Source organism: Zonotrichia leucophrys, chromosome 6 (assembly GCF_028769735.1).
Source record: "Zonotrichia leucophrys gambelii isolate GWCS_2022_RI chromosome 6, RI_Zleu_2.0, whole genome shotgun sequence".
NCBI classification, from domain to species: domain Eukaryota; kingdom Metazoa; phylum Chordata; class Aves; order Passeriformes; family Passerellidae; genus Zonotrichia; species Zonotrichia leucophrys.
In genome coordinates, this window is record NC_088176.1 from 29,886,452 (window position 1) to 29,902,733 (window position 16,282).

General features: G+C 46.0%; 1 protein-coding gene across 2 annotated transcripts in view; it reads left to right on the forward strand.

Moving 5' to 3' along the window:
* The first annotated feature begins 2,173 nt into the window (after positions 1 to 2,173).
* The window catches only part of IPMK (inositol polyphosphate multikinase), a 31,356-nt gene continuing 17,247 nt past the window's right edge, over positions 2,174 to 16,282 (forward strand). The window contains exons 1-3 of one of the 2 annotated variants that reach the window (XM_064716493.1): positions 2,174 to 2,295; positions 2,493 to 2,566; positions 6,639 to 6,724. In XM_064716493.1, coding sequence (XP_064572563.1) covers positions 2,545 to 2,566; positions 6,639 to 6,724 — 108 coding nt within the window. In that variant the 5' untranslated portion in view covers positions 2,174 to 2,295; positions 2,493 to 2,544. Of the gene's footprint in view, positions 2,296 to 2,340; positions 2,567 to 6,638; positions 6,725 to 16,282 lie in introns of those variants that run through there. The other variant, XM_064716492.1, reaches the window with a different exon arrangement.

The following is a 16,282-nucleotide window of genomic DNA, read 5'->3' on the forward strand; positions in this document are numbered from 1 at the left end:
TCCTTGGGAATCTTGCTGGTAGGTTCAGTTTTCAGTGCAATCTCTTACAGGATCACACTGTGGAGAAAGGAATTATTTGCCATTTCTGCTATTCTCTGTTGCACTTGTTTCATTTTAGGAGAAGTTCCCAGAAAGATTAGTGACCTCCATGTGCTGAGGTGTGAGGGTGGAGTGATGAGTGGAGGATAGTCTCACGTCACTTGAGTCACTTGATTTCTGTATGCATAAATCTGACTAAAGCAAATGTCAGGGAAAAGGAAAGAGTCAGTGTTTACTTATTCCAATTACTCATGCTTTTGTATTTCTTTTCATGCCCTCCAGGCACACTTCTGTTAGCTGCAAGAGTATCTAGCAACTCCACTGAGGACTAGGTGCTTGAATAATCTTTAAATTCCAGGGTGTTTTGCCTTTTAATCCCATTCTTTCTTCCACTGAGATTTTGACTTCAGACAGATTGCCGTGTTAGATGGGCACTTAGACAGCTTTGAAATGCCATCTCTGTTTTTCTCTCAGTGTTTAGACCCAGATTAGCTGAAGTGCCTCACATCTCTGCAGAGGGAAATACCTTTCTGCAAGGCTCAGGTTGGCATCCAAACCTTGTTGCAGCTCCTGCTGTCAAGACTGGGAGCCTTCTCTCTGCCAAACACACACACTTGTGCATTTTTTCACTGTACACCTCACTAGTTCTTGTGCAAGGGTTGGCCAATCTGTGGTATTTCCTGTGCCAGCACCTCCCTGGGAAAATTCATCATGGGGTATCTGAAGATAGGAGCTGACTTTTGCACCCATCTGTCTCCTGATCTTAAGGGCTGTACAGTAATGACTGATGAGAAGGGGATATTCAGGAGGAAGAAATGTTTTTTGCCCAGCCTTGTTCCTTCAGGAAGGATCTTGCTGAGTTATAGCCCCTGTCTGCACCACCTTATCCAATGAAGTGTGTAAAACAAACTCTTCCATGAACAATGAACTGAGAAACTCAGTTTCAACAGATTTATGTTTTGCTCTTTTCTCTCACTCTTCAAATTTTAATTTTCCCTGTGACCTTCCTGCTCTTTTGATACTTTGATGTCCCCAGTAAATTCCTTAAATTGCCACTTCTCCCAAGCCCCTGCTACATCTCCACATCTCCCAGCTGTGGGATGGGGAAGAGGTGGGAAATAGTCAAGCTCATCATATCGAGGTTTCTCTGATGTTAATGCCAATTCTGGAATATGCATCAGACCATTTTATAAAACCTGGGAAAACAACCTATATCTGCTAAAATTAATTTTCCTGTCTCTGGCCTTTTTTTTCCTGTTCCTGTACTACTACTGCTAAAAAGAACTTGATACTGGCAGATATCATAGCAAAAGTGCAGATTTAATACTCACAGAGATCTGCTCATTTTATAAAGGATAGAAACAGCAAAAAGAAAAGGCAGTACAGGCTGCCAAACAGAGCTAATATGAGCCCTAGTGAAGTGTTAATGAAGTTTCCTAGCCAAGCTTTGGGGTCCTGAGAGTGAATGCAGGACCATGCACACCTTCCTCTGTTCATGGGGAGGTAAAATTCAATTTAGAGATTAATCTGTTATCCAGTTTAATCTGGTGCTGGGCCAGATGAACTCATCTATAATGCACAACCAGCACATAGAGCGTGTGGAAGGGTTCTGGTTTAGGCTGCTTTAAGGGCTCCTCGTCAGCTGTCAAGGTTTACATTGTTTGCATCCCTCCCCTGGATCTCCCTGCAGTCACTCCGGTTTGCTGCAGAAGAAATGGAACAAACCCCGGCATGACGGTAGATTTATTTAAAAACGAAGAGGATTCGGGGGTATTTCAGGTTACCGAGAACCAGCGGAGGGAACGCCCCCTGCCCGCCAGCGCTCGGTTCTGCCGGCTCTCGCGGGGAGCCAGGGCCGGGGTGCCCGCGGCTGGGGCTGCCCGGCCGCTCTGCGCCTCGGGGCCGCTCGGCCGGTTGCGCCGGGCCCGGTCCCTTCCCCAGCGCCCGCTGAACCGGCGCTGCCCGCCCAGGCCTCCTGCCGGGGCCGCGCCCCACGCGGCGCCACCAGGGCCACCGTCATCGTCAGCACAGCGGCGGTCCCGCTGCGGGCCGGGCCGGGCCGGGCCGGGCCGGGCGGCGGAGGCGGAGCCACGCCCGGGGCGGGGCGGCGGCGGTCGCTGCCGCTGCCCCAGCCCTAGCGCGGGGTGGGCGGACGGCGCGGTGCGGGGTGATGGAGTCGCGGGCCCTCGCCGCCCGCGTCCTGGTTCGCAGGGCCCGCTGAGGCCCGGCCGCAGCCGCCGCCGCCGCCGGCAGAGCGCGGCCATCCCCCGCCCGCCGCCGGCAGCCCCCCAGCGCCGGGACATGGCCACGGAGCCCCCGCGGCCGGCGGGGCGCCCCGAGGGCGGGCGCGGGTGCTGCGCGGGCGGCGGGCGCGGCGAGTCGGAGGAGGCCGAGGCCGCGGCCCAGCCGGTGCCCGGCGCCTCCCCGGGCCCCGCGGCGGCGGGGGGCGGCCGGCGGCGGGCGCTGAACGGATGCGTGCCGCTGTCGCACCAAGTGGCCGGGCACATGTACGGCAAGGATAAAGGCGGTGAGCGGCGACGGGCGCGGGGAGGGGGCGGCGGGCCTGGCGGGACACCCGCGAGGGAGCTCTTCCCACCCCCACCCTCCCCTCCGTTTAGCTGAATGCTCCCAGACCGGCTGCGACCGGCGGGTTTGGCTTCGCGTTCCCTCACGGCCCGGCGGCGCGGGGGCAGCTCTGTGGCTGCCGGGGCAAGGGTCGGTGCGGGCGGGAGCGGCGCCGGGGGCCGAGCGCAGGACCGGCCCTTGCCGAGCTCCCCCGCCGGGCTCGGGGCGCACCTGCCCGCCCGAGGGGCCGCGGCAGCGCGGGAGGCCGGGGCTGGGCCTGGGGCAGCGCCGGGGAACCGGAGCCGGCCCGGGAAGGCCGGAGGGGCGGCCGGTGAGCTCCCCGCTACACACGGGCCGCGGATGGAGCGGTGAAACCCCTGCTGAATTTCATTCTTCTGGTGCTTTTCCTAAATGGCGTTAGTCTGTCAGGACGTGGTGGTTATCGGGCACCCTTAAACCGAAGGACTTGTGCCGTTCAGCTTCATTTTATCAGGCACCTTTTTAAAAGGGGATTGAAGTGACAGCATGCTGGTTTTCTCAGAACAGATGTCAGAAACGTGACTTATCTAACGGGACCACCTGGACCTGTGGCCACCAGAAACTTCAGCAAATTATTACTAAGCTATAGTTATTTGCTTGTTTATTTGATGATAAATTGGAGCCAATGGCTAGGAAGTGATCTAATAATACCAAAACATGAGGATACAGTGTGCCTCCCCCAGCTCTAAATTTCTGTTTTAGCTCCATGGTGAGGAGTAAGGTGTTGGCCCTTCTGATGGAGGGGCCTCTTAGCATAGGCAGTGGTCAGTGCCAAAGCAAGTGGCCAAGTTAATGTTGCCAAATGGCATTTCTCGCCTTTCCAGGACATTGCATTTGGGGTAAGTCCTGCCTCTCGGCCAGATGGAAGGTGTGCATCCATTCAGTTTGCACTGTGCTCTCTGAGAGGAGCTATAATGGGCACCTGCTGGCATATTGCCTTTGGACCCTGGCTGTAGGAACTGCCCCTGCTGAACAGGCCAGGGCTGAGCTACAGAACCCTGTCAGCTCTCAGTGAATGCAATTACAGCACTAATGGCACTGGGAGTTTGTCTTATCTAGGGCTGCATCCATGGTGTGCCTTGCTGCAGATAATCTCAACAAAAAACATTCTTCTCTGCCCCTGCCAAGGGCTGAACTTCAGAACCTTTTAGATCATCACTGACTGGAATTATACACTAAGGGTGCTGTAAGTTTGTCTTATCTGCAGGCTGTTTCCATGGCATGTCTTGCTGCTGATAATCTCCACAGAAAAGTAATTCTTGCCCCATTGCAATAAAATGCAGGTGGAGGTGCATTGGGTTCTGGAAGGTGTGTGTGTTCCCTGTTCATGCATCATAGCATGAGGTGGGATCAGGCAAAAAAAGCCTCAGTCAGGGAGAGCTTCACCTTTGGCACATCAGTCTTACTGCAGTGAGGTCAAACAGCACAGGTGATCATCTGTATTTTGGGTGCCACTGCAATGGGTTAGGTAAAGCTTGCTCCACTGCATCTCATGGGCAAGACCAAGACTTTTTTGCAGAGGCACCACCATGGTTGATGTTCTCCTCTTGGAAACTGTTTTATATTGAAGTGAAGACCAAAGCTGTTCTGGTACTCACAGCTCTCATTTTATAACTCGATTTTCCCTTCTATTCCCACTTACAAACAGACAGAGGACTTGAAGGTATCCAAAGTACTTTGAACTTTTACTTTTTTTAGTAAAAGTACACAGTAAAATTTCTCCTGAATAACCTTCCTTTCCCCCTTTGTTCCCTGTGACTGCCTTGCAGAGAAAGGCCTCTCAGAGCCTCTCTGCCTGCATGTGTAGACATTAGGCTGCTGTGCATTGTGAGTGCCCTTTTGTTGAATGCTGTGTGCAGTAGTGCTTCCCAGATAAATCATGTGTAGTGAGTAAAGTAATGACTTTGGGCTGTAGCTTCATTCCCTAGGCAGGCAGAGAGAGACAGCACCTGGTGGGATGTGGCACCTATAGAGCCCCCTGCACCTGCCTGAGTGTGGTGCCTGCAAAATGCTGGGGGTCCCCAAACAGTGGTGGGGTTCTGTAGCTAAAGGGGCTGGTGTCCCTCAGAGTCACTTGCTTGCTCATTTCAGAGTGGCAGCAAGCTTTGCATCCACAGCCAGGGAGAAATGTTTGTGAGATATTTCAGGGTTTTATTTTCAGCAGAGTTCTGTTAATTTGCTTTTTCATATATTGAAACAGTCCTATTCCCTGTCTGTGCTGAAAAACTCCCAGGAAGCCTACAACAAACCCATGGCCAGCATCCATCTGTTGGTGTGATCTGCAGGTGGTGGTGATCTGTGCTTCTTGTAGACCAGAGGGAAGGAAGGTTATGGATTTTACCTCTTTGTGGTGAATGCTGAAACATGGTTCTGGTTTTCAGGCCTGCCCCAGTGTCAGTGACAGAATAATTCAGTAAGTGTTCTAGAATGCAGAGAATGAGGGAACTTTGGATGTCAGTTTATATTCAACTCTTCAAATAATATGTATAACCCAATAGTGTATAGATTCTGCTTCCAGGAGTCTTTGCCTCATCTTTCTACCTTGTAGATTGTCTGCTTATCCAAGGCAAAATGCAGATTTTTGAGGAGCATGTGTTCTAAAACCCATTTTAATGTTTAACCTATTTTATTTTAATGTGATTGTTAACAATTCCCATGTGCCATCGAAGTACTGGGTGCTCTTTGCAGAGTGGTTACCAGCACATGCAAAAGGGTACAGGGAGGGCTAACACAAGCTCCCCTTGTGTTGTGGTAGCCTGCACATGTGTGGCAATATTTTTCTAGTTTTGAAAAGTGTATAAAATCCAACTTTAGGCAAGAAGCATGGCTTGAGAGCTATTTAATGCAAATTTTAAAAGCAAATCTTTGGCATAGCAAACTGTTGAAACAACTATTCTAAGTCTGGTGGTCGTTTTAAAGTAAATATCTTGGTCTCTAAAAACTTTGTTTAGTTTCCAAGACTGCACAACAGAGCCATTCACAGATAATGGTTTTTGAGGAGTGAAAAACACAATTGCTGTTACAACTGCAAACTCTCTTTGGGATGCAAGGCTCCAGGCTCATTTTTCTGTTTTCTCACATTTTCTCAGTTGAAAATAGAACCTATTTTGGATACAGTTGACATTTTTTCTATTCTTCTAAGCAAAATAAATTACTGTCTGAAATGCTAGAAATGAATCCTAGGAGAAAAATTCTTTTCCAGAAGTGGGTTTTTGGTTTTCTGTTGAACCTAATGGTGCAACACAGGACACATTTCAGAGGGATGCAGTTACTTTTCTCCATTCTTGCCTACATCTATGTCTTGAGCATCCTCAGATACTCAAGCTGCAGTTCTTCAGAAATACTGGTGACTGGAGAGTCATAAGGCTGTTTCATGAGGGCATTTTGGAGGGGGTTTTGTGCAGGCTTGATGGAGGTGTTGCCTGGCTGAGATGAAATTCTGTACTGTAATTATGAGTGATACAAATACACCTGATAGCTTGGAGTGCTGTAGGGATGCTACTTCTTGTAGTAAAGACATACTCTGTCTGTGCCACTAGTGTAGATGTGCATCCACAGGACATTTATTTCTGCTCTAGTAGTGGGAAATGCATGAAATGTGCTACTCCTTTCAAGTCTTGGCATTGTTGGAGAACAATTTATGAATTATTTAAAAAGGGAGTGTCTGTGTAATCTCTTTTAGTTAATGATGGGGTTTTTGGGGGTGGAAGTTTTAATGTCAAATCCCAGTACTGTGTTGGCCTTGGGCAGAGCTACACCCAGGAAATTATTCAGTGGGTAGAAATAAAAGGAATGCAAGCAAACCTCTGCTAAGGGTTATATGTAGGAGCTGATAATTCTGATAATTTTGTCTCTACTATGTGTGCAGTGGAAACAGTGCAGCTTTTCAATAGGCTGTCCTTGATGGTGAAATCACTATTTCTTGGGGGAAAAAAAGGCAAAAAGAAAGCTGTACCTGTTAAAACTGAGCCCTGAAGGAAATGCTTCTCTTGTAGGCATACTGCAGCATCCAGATGGAACTGTGCTGAAGCAGCTGCAGCCACCACCCCGTGGGCCCAGGGAGCAGGAGTTCTACAGCAAGGTGAGGGTCCCTCAGTGTGGGGAGGGTGGAATGGGGGCTGTGCTGCCTGCAGAAGTAAATCCTTATCCTTGCACTTGGGAAAGTGCAGCCTGAATCCCCTGCCATGCTATCTGTGTCCTCTCTGGAACTTTCTGCTCTTGCATTTCAGACCTACTTCACTCACAGGGTTTAAGCTTGTTTGGTTGTTCATAGGACAGCAGACTTACACACCATCTAAGATTTTACTGAAAAGCCTTATCTCCTGTCTGTGTTTAAAGGGTTGTATGTTTGATCCCAGCTTTCTCACATAGCTGAGTCTCTCATTGCTTACATCTAAATTTAGCATGTTTTATGCTTCTTCCTAACCTGGTTCACTGCTAGAAGTATTGCTCTGTTCACTGTATTAAAACTCAGCTCCTTTAAAAAGTCAATAAATATCAAACCTCTCAAGTTGTTTTAACTTTATTTGTTGCATTTTTCCTATTGCTTATCCTCAGTTTGGTTTGTCAGTAACAAGTGCACACCAGGAAAGCTGTTGCTTTCCTGTGACCAATTTGTAGAGCCTGCTCTGTGCTACCTGCCTGTGGCAGTCTGTCATGTGGTTTTTGTGTGTCAGGTTGATATGCCATGCCTCTCCATGGCTTATTAGGTACAAAAAGCTATTAAAATTTTCATGCTTGATGTAAGAGGAGTCTTGAGACCCTCTGCTGGTTGTGGTGTTTGGCCTGGATTTTGGTTGGTAGGTTTCTTTTTCCCTAAAAGGGTATTTATTTAAGTTACCAAAAGACCTTGCAGATTTCATGGAAATGTCTCACATAAACAAAGCAAAGTGCTTTAAGTGAACAGTGTGTTTGCATACTGGCAATATTTGATAATTCTCATGATAGGACAGGACAGTAATCTTGACCTATTAGGAGCCAGTTAAATGTAAATATTTTTCTGAGTTTCTCTGTGACTCCCATTGAGATGAGGTTAAAAAATATGCCATCCAGCCTGACTGGTAACCTGAGTAGAAGGAGGAAGCTTGAACAAACTCCTTTAGGCACCAGGCTGCGTTCTGTGCTGTGAAATCCTCAGGCAAAGGCACTAACATGCTGTCCCTGCCTAGAGCCTGCAGGTGAGAGGGTTGAGTTCAGGCATTGCTTGCACATGAACTCTTCACATCAGAGACTTGATAATTTTGCCTGTTTAAGCTTAGACTCGTGTGACAAGCTGTGAGCATCACCTGGGCAGAGTCTTGGAGAGGGGGTGTCTGTTTTAGTGTGCTTGTTATTGGCTGTGGAGAACCAGATATCAATGCTGGTAACTTGCAGAGTAAGCTTCTGTTCTGTCTCCTGAGGCTTTGCTGGGCTGCTTCAAACACTGATTTTTTTTTTTTTTTAATTTTGATTATAAGCCATAAAATAACAGAGAAAGGCAAAGTTGTAGACATGGTTAGTTGTGTGTGCATTAGGAGGCTTTTTAGTGGGAGGAGGGAAGGAGAGCACGTCCATGGGTGTTGTGGTGGTGAAATTACAGGAGAAAGGTTTTGGGGATTTGTTGCTCTTCAGTGATTACCTGCTGTCATGTTTACTCTCAGGCAGGAGCTGTGGGATGTGGGTTTAGACAGCTGAGCACTAGATAATATCATACAGAATGATAATTGCTCTGGGTTGGGAGGTTCAGGGTAGGGTACAGTTCCACGTGCAGCTTGAGCTGGTCCAATAGCTCATTGTTGCCAAAAGGGAAATAAATGCCTTTCTTCCCATTCCTGCCATTTACCTTGTACCATGATGGTGCTTTTTGGACATTTATGAACTAATTTGACCTATTTAAAAGATGGCAAAACTTCCTTTTTTTTTTTGGTAGTGTTCTGGCAATTTAGGGGACTAAGCTGACAAGAAAAGGGAGCAACAGCAAGGCTGCCCTGCTTTGGTGGCTGAGTTCAGCCCGTCTTGTGGGCTGTAATCAGAGATATTATCACCTTGGAGAAGGCTGATGAGCCTCCAGAGATGGAGGGAAGGATAATTTTAGTGCTCCTTGAGACAGGGAATTGTTTGAAATGAAACAAGTGAAATGAGCCCGATGAGTCCCAAGCTCTCCCTTTGTCAGAGCAAAACAGCAGGTTGGTTGGTAAGATCAAAGCAGGTGGTTGTCCAATAGCATATATGGATTAATTGTGACTTTTTTTTAATTTCTGCTCCTGTTTTTTCATATGTGCTTAGAACTGTTTTGTGTGTAGCTATGTGAGTTATTGCTCCCCTTTGCATCCCACCTTATTCTAGCATGAATGAAAATTAGTGCCCCAGTACCTGGGTGAGAAACAAGGAGGGAATCTTTCCTTCTGGACCAGCACACCTCCTCATGGGAAGTAACTGAGAAGCTCTGTGGTTTATGGTAGCAGGAAGGGGAGCATGTCTCAGTTTCAGCTGATGAGTCAGCTGCAGAGCTGCTATGGCAGATCTGAAGCAGAAGTTCTTCCAAGAAGCAGGAAATGGTATTTCAGTGAGCAGCCCTAGCACTTGGCAGCTGCAGGGAATGTGTCGTGATAGATGATAATGAGGCATTAAGGGACAAGTTTGACTGGAACTCTGATATATTTAATGTGATACCAGGTGGATATTATCTTCTGTTTTGACCAAAAAATTCTCCTTTTCTGAAACTGCTGGATTTGCTTGCAGCCTGATAAGTGAACATGACAGAGGTAGAAGTCTGTCAGTGAATCAGATGTTTTTTCCCTTATTATTGATGGCTTATTTTCTGTTGAGCATGGTGCTAAATACTTACCAGTAGAGCCAAAACAAAATGGGATTCTGTTTTGGAATGGAAACTTGAGGAAGACATGTACTGCAAAGTACTGGTCAGTGATCCAAAACTTGCTCAGAAGCAGGTGGCAGTTGAAGTTTGGAGGAATTTCACAGGTCTCTATCAAATCCGGAAAATTGCTGAAGTAATTCCTGCTCAGGCTGCTGTCAGGTTACCTTTCTGTTTTCTTCATTCAGTGTTTTACCTTTAGCAGTCAAAAATAGAGGTCTTTCTTTGTAAGAGATGATTTCACCAATTAAACTTTATCTACTAGAGCACTATGTCTCATTCTCTATTGCTAGGGAAGGGGCTTGCCCTGTGTTGAGGGAGGGGAAAACCAGCATGATAAGATTATCATGAATACCTTCTATGATAAAACACAGTAAAACAATGAGCTGTTTGTTAATAGCTTAACTGGTTTGTTAATAGCTTACTGTGCACTGCTTAACTTCTCGTTGGAGTGTGACTTTCTAGCTGCAATGTCCACTTGCTGTTGAGTTCTGTAAATCTGAGTAATTATCTAATCAAAATAATAACCTTTTAATTTTGTTTCTGCAAACTCCCTTGCTGTACCTGAGGGCATGAACTCCTTAAAAGCATTGCCTGCACAGCCATGGAGTGTTTTGCTTGGTATTCTGGTACCCTTATCTGTGTGAGAAAAATACCAGTTTTTTTAACCTTGAATAGCTCCAAAATACTTTGTTTTCAATAGGTATGAGCAACAAGGGAATGAAACTAATTGAGGCATAAGGGTGGTGTTTATTTAAGGGCTATCTGCACTGCTGATCAGTTGTTTCTGTGTAATGGCAATGCTCTGTGTAGGTGGAGGTGCTCCAAAGGACTCCTTTTAAAGGGGTTTTGGGAGGCAGCAATATACAGGGATGTGGGAACAGGGAAATACTGTTGTTTGAAAATGTAGTCTTTGCAGTTAGAGAGACTAAATTGGTAAAAGGCAGTGTGAGTTCATGGTAGGCTGCCTATGCAAGCGTGCTGAGAAATGCACAGCAGTGGCCTGCTCCTCAGTGTGTTTTGGGATTTGGCTTCAGCCTGATTTATGCCAGGGCTCATTTATCCTTGCTGAAACGCTCTGATTTAGTTCAGCAGTGTTGATAGAAGGAGGAAACCTTTCAGCACTCCTGCAGTGATCTGTTGCACCAGGTGAGTTGAAAAATGGGAGGATAGTGTTGTTTGAAAAAGTTACTGTGTGAGGTAAGGCAGTGCTCAGCTGGGTGTGGGGCTCCTGTCCCTGCCCTGCAGGCTGTGCCCCAGAGCACTCTGTGCTAGAACAGCTCTGCCTTTGCATTTCAGAGCTCTCCAGCACGGGGCTTTCCTCAGTTTGTCATGGCAGGAATGCAGCATTGCACAAACTGTTGTCCTGTACGAGAGGGAGGATGCTGGAATGTCAACCCTTAAACAGGACAGCTGCTTTTGTGGGCACTAAAAGGGGGATTGGGCTGCAAGGAGGGGATGCTGGGGATGGGTGAGACCCCATCTGCAGAGCTGCCTCCAGCTCTGGGGTCCCCAGCACAGCTCTTTGAGTGAGTCCAGAGGAGGCCTCCAAGGTGATGGGAAGGCTGGAGCACCTCTGCTGTGAGGAAAGGTTGGGAGAATTGGGGTTGTTCTGGAGAAGAAAAGGCTCTGGGGAGAGCTTAGAGCCCCTTCCAGTTCCTAAAAGGGCTCCAAGAGAGTCTGGAGAGGGAATTTGGACAAGGCCCTTGAGGAACTGGACAAGGGGGAGGGTTAGATGGGACATTGTGAGGAAATCCTTCCCTGTGAGGGTGGGCAGGCCCTGGCACAGGGTGCCCAGAGCAGCTGTGGCTGCCCCTGGATCCCTGGCAGTGCCCAAGGCCAGGCTGGACAGGGCTTGGAGCAGCCTGGGATGGTGGAAGGTGTCCCTGCCCATACCAGGGGGTTGGAACAAGAGGGTCTTTAAGGTCCCTTCCAACCCAAAGCATTCTGTGATTCTATGAAAACTGAGGAAGAGAGAATTTACAGTTGTTATCTTTGTGACTGTGGTTTCCTACAAGCTGTGTGTTAAGCATGAGGAGATGGAGTGTTTCTTAATGTTCAGTGGAACCAGAGAAAGTTGCTGAACTGTTTGAAAATGGCTACTCCGACTTCTGATCTTGGCTTTCACTCAGTGCTGCTGTGAACCTGTTACTGTGTGTCACTTTTCTGAGCATGGCCTACTGAAATTTAAACTTTGCTAGTGGAACAGCTAATAAACTGGGATTTTATGCTTAACAGATCAATAAATGTTCCTGTAAACTTTTATTAGAATTGCCTTTCAGTTTGCCTGTGGTGACTGTATGGCACGTGGGGGATGTGTAGTACACTTTCCCTCCTCCTGCTACCTGCTGAAAACTGTCCTGGGAAAGCTCCTGCAGCTTGGGCAGCTTCCAGTGGATGCCTTTTTCCTTTTCCTTTTCCTTTTTCCCTGTTGGCTGTACCTCAGAATTGTCCCAGCTGGTTCTAGTGGTGTTGCCATGCCATGGCTCCAAGTGACATTGCTGCAATGGTATAAGGTTTCCAAGGCTATTGTAATGCAATTTGTACCCAGGTTTTCAGAGAGTTCTGTCCCAGGTGCAAGGGTGATTTTGGGAAGTTGGATTGAAAAGGTGGACAGGGCTCTCCCAGTCCCAGCTCAGCTCTGGTAACTCCTACCTCTGGCCAATGCTTGTGAACCAAGGGAGATGATTAACTGCACAGCAGAGTGAAAAGATAATTCAGCTAATCACTTGGCTCTTGTGGTTAACAAATCCTCCACCCTGCCCACTCACTGATGGCTCTGTTAACTGCTCTAGCAGTTCAGGGTTTGAGTCCTGCTGACATTGAGTCTGAATGCAAGGAAGTTGTTACAAGTAGAGATAGCAGAAAATGTTTTTCACTCTTGTTATGTGTCCTAAAAACAAAGCCAGGATATAGGAGACACAAATAGCTCCAACATGTGAAAGAGATTTACAATGGTTAGGTGAGAGTTAGGCACTTGAAAGCTAGGAAGGAATGGTTTTGTGGTTGCTGCACAATTGTTCTGAAGTTTCCTTTGGATGCATTGAAATACAGTTTCCATAGGGCAATGACCTGTGTTTGTTTTGCTTTCCCTCAGAACTCACTAGCTGATACCAGGCAGGATGGATATTGTTTTGCAGCTTTTGCTGTCTTTTTTAACAGTCAGTCTTTGAGTTTGTAACCAGGGAGTAATGTATTAGTGAAACCCAGTTATGTTAATATTTCTGAAACCACAGTTCTTGTGCTTCTGGGGTTGCAGAGAAGAAATGTTCAGGAATTGTGCCCATTTGGACCATCAGCAATAATATTTTCCTTACTGCTTTATTTATTCTGTTCTCAATAACCTGCTGCAGCTCCTGGGTTATGTCTTTTCATTCCTGCTCAATGCTTGCTTCTTTTCTTACTAATTTTAATAAGTCCAACAGCTTTTAGGCAGTGCAGAAGAGTTGTGGTGATTCCCCACCCCCTCAAATGGCATAAAATGAAGGCAGCAGTCTGAAAGATGGGTTTTGGCCTGAATTTGCACAGAATTGCAAGAACTGAGTCATAAGGCTCAGCTCCCTTGAAGCCCATATAGCATAAATCATGATAAGGCAGCCTGTGTTCCATAAACTGTTCTGTGCTACTGACAGGAAAGGAAAGGGGCTGGGGAGGCACAGTACGTCTTGTTTCAGGATAAGTTATCCTATTTTGTAAGCTCAGTGAAGTGCTTTTGTACTCCTGATTTAGATGATAATCCTTGGCTGAAAAAGGAGTGGATGATGGCCATTGTGCTGCTGCTGTGTACTAAAATATCCTTATCCTGTGCTCACGTCTCTGGCTGAGGTTTTGATTTGCAGTCTTGTATGGACATAAATACAGGATGCCTGCTTTTCTTAACATCTTGTTTTGGAGAAGCAATGCCTTGCCCATGCCTTTCATTGCTGCTGCATTGGGAGCTGTAGCTCCAAAGGATCTTTGGCTGTGCCTCATTCTGGTGCATCTGGATCTGCCACAGGAGATACTGGTACTGAAGTGTCCACACTGCCTGCTGGCAAACACAGTGAGCATGTTCTGATGCAGTTCATTCCTGCCCTCAGCATCACTCCTCTGCTCAGGAATTGTCTAGAGGGAATCCTCTTTTGCTGGGGAAATGAGCAAACCAGCATGTGAAGTTGCCTCTTAACCATGAGCCTGGGCATTGGTAATAAAAGCAAGGACACATAGAAATTCTTAACTAATGAGAAGAAAATGGTGTTTTGATAAAGTTGTGAAATACTGGCAGCTGGAATTCAGATCTTGTTTCACATTAGGAGTTGTGTGACAGAGATGAAAGATGAAGTGTAGCTGTAAGAATCTGCTGAGCTCCTACTGCTCTATAAATGGTTTTTTTTTGTACTATTAAATGACTGGCCAGTAGGACTTGGAAAATATGGCAGATTTTTGTGGTTCTTGCACTCTGCAGCAAAAACCAGTTTGGAAGAAACACACCACACAGTAGAAAGTGAACCTAGGAGGATCTGGTGAGTGTCTGTTTCCCATGCTCTTTGAGGATTGTGTATCACAGAATCAACTACAACCCACTTTAATCAAGCTAGGAAACCCTTTAAAAAGGGAGACAGTAAAAGGCCATTATTGCAATTTGATGCAATTATGGAACAACTGGGTGGAGTTTGGAACAGACTGAGTAGTCTGTAGTCTATGCAAACAAGCAGGAAAAAAAATCCAGTTCTCTCAGCAACCTGATTTTGAGCAATATTCCTTACCAAGAGTAGATCTGGTTGGAAATAAATGAAAATGCATGGTTGTAAAGTGCACAGTATGTTAAATTGAGTTAAGACCCAGCAAAGTGCTCCTGCTCTGCTGGAGGGTCATGCAAGTGCTTTTTCAGCTTGGATCAAATACAGTTTAGACTTTAATTATGAATGTTTTAGAATATGGATCAGCTTACTAATACATGTTAGTGTTAGACAGAAAATAGTTTCTCATTATAAGTTCATTTAAAAGTAAGATATGGTTGGTGAACTGACAGAATGAGGAAAGTGTAGGTTGCCTACTTGAAAGAAAAACAGAATAAATTCAATCTCCAAAAAGAATTCTAGTTTCCAGATTTAAAAAGAACCCAGACAGGCTTGTAATGTTGTCACTGATGATGTACTTGAGGGAAGGGAGGCCATCTTGGGGAACCCTGACAGGCTTGAGAAGTGGGAAAGTGGAAACTCAAGGGGCTCAGCAAGGGAAGTGCAGGGCAGCAGCTTGGGAGGAGAGGGATTGGGAGCAGCCCTGGGAGAAGGGATTGATAACAGCCCTGGGAGAAGGGATTGATAACAGCCCTGGGAGAAGGACTTGGGGATGAGGGTTGTTGAAAAACTCACCATGAGCCATCAGGGAGTGCTCCCTGTGTATTTTCCGTGAAAATTATTGCAATCTCATTATTATGGCTGCATATTAGATGGTAAATTAAACAATTTGCTATAATAGCATTTAATATAACAGCATTCACAAATATTTAACTTCTGAAGTTGTGAGATTTTGAATACAAGCAGAGCTGGCTCAATGCCAGTCATTTTTGTGGAAACAGGTTCTGTGACACAGCTCAAACCATGATGGTACCACTTCAGAAAAAACCCAGGGCTGTCTGAGTTGTAGAACCAAGCAGATATGAATTGCTGAAATCACAGCTGCTGTTTCAACCTCAATTTTTTGACCCTTGCCATTGCCTGGTGTAACTGGCTGATGTAAGAGTCTGGAGGGAAATGCAGTGTGTGCTCAGGTAATTAAAGTCTGGGATATAATACATTCCCAATGGAAGAGGGAATTGAGGTTGCCCTAGCATCTGTAAATCTTGCATTTGCTAATTTAAGTGCATGACTTAGCTGCATTAACTGCTCAAAAAAAGTCTCAAATCCCAAGGTGGACAGTGAATTCTCTGCCTGATGTTGGCAGCTGGCTGTGTAATGTGAGACTCTGCAGGCTGTAGTGCTGCTGCCTTCAGGGACAGTTTATGGTAGCTGGCAGCAAAGAAAGGTGATGCTTCAGACTGATGTGCCTGCTCTGACACTTCAAGTTTCCTACTCAAATACAGCTTTAAAATACAAATTCTATTAAACTGGCTCTTGAATGCACTTTAGAAGGTTCTCTATAGATTACTTTCCTGTCAAAGTGGTATTTTTTCATCAGGACATTTCAAGACAGGTCTGTACTGCTATAGTTAGTTTCCTGTTGAAATTTAAACACTTGTTTTACCCTCCTTCTATCATTTAACTCATTAGCTACTCTTTAGAAAAAAACTCTGAATGTTGTGTTTTAAATGAGGAAAAGAACATTCCCATTGTCCTGAGCAGCCCCTCTTTGCATTAAAAGCAGATTAATCTGTTACAGGAAACCCCAGAGTGTACTTTGGATAAAAAACTTAGGGATGGTAAATAAGCCTCAGAATTAAAAGTCCTGCATGACTGGAAATTATGACTTCATGGTGTCTATTAGAATATCTGAGCTGCCACAGAACATATCTGGAGCATGTTCCTCCTGTGAGTTAGTGGCTGTAATTTGTAATGGTCATGCTGTGAGCTCTCCAGATGTCAGCATCCTATTTACTTGCTTTTCTGGGGACATTTTATGTCTCCAGTCTGTGCTATTGGAAGAATGTAGCCTGTGATGTGTAGAAGGGATAACTCCCCAGGCTGAGCTGGCATAGAGTTGTTTTGCATTTCTTGATTTATTGGATAAAGATGTTATATATGCTAACACAGAAATTGGTTGTATTTGTCAATGTTGGCTGGAGAGATGGACCTCCGCTGTTACATT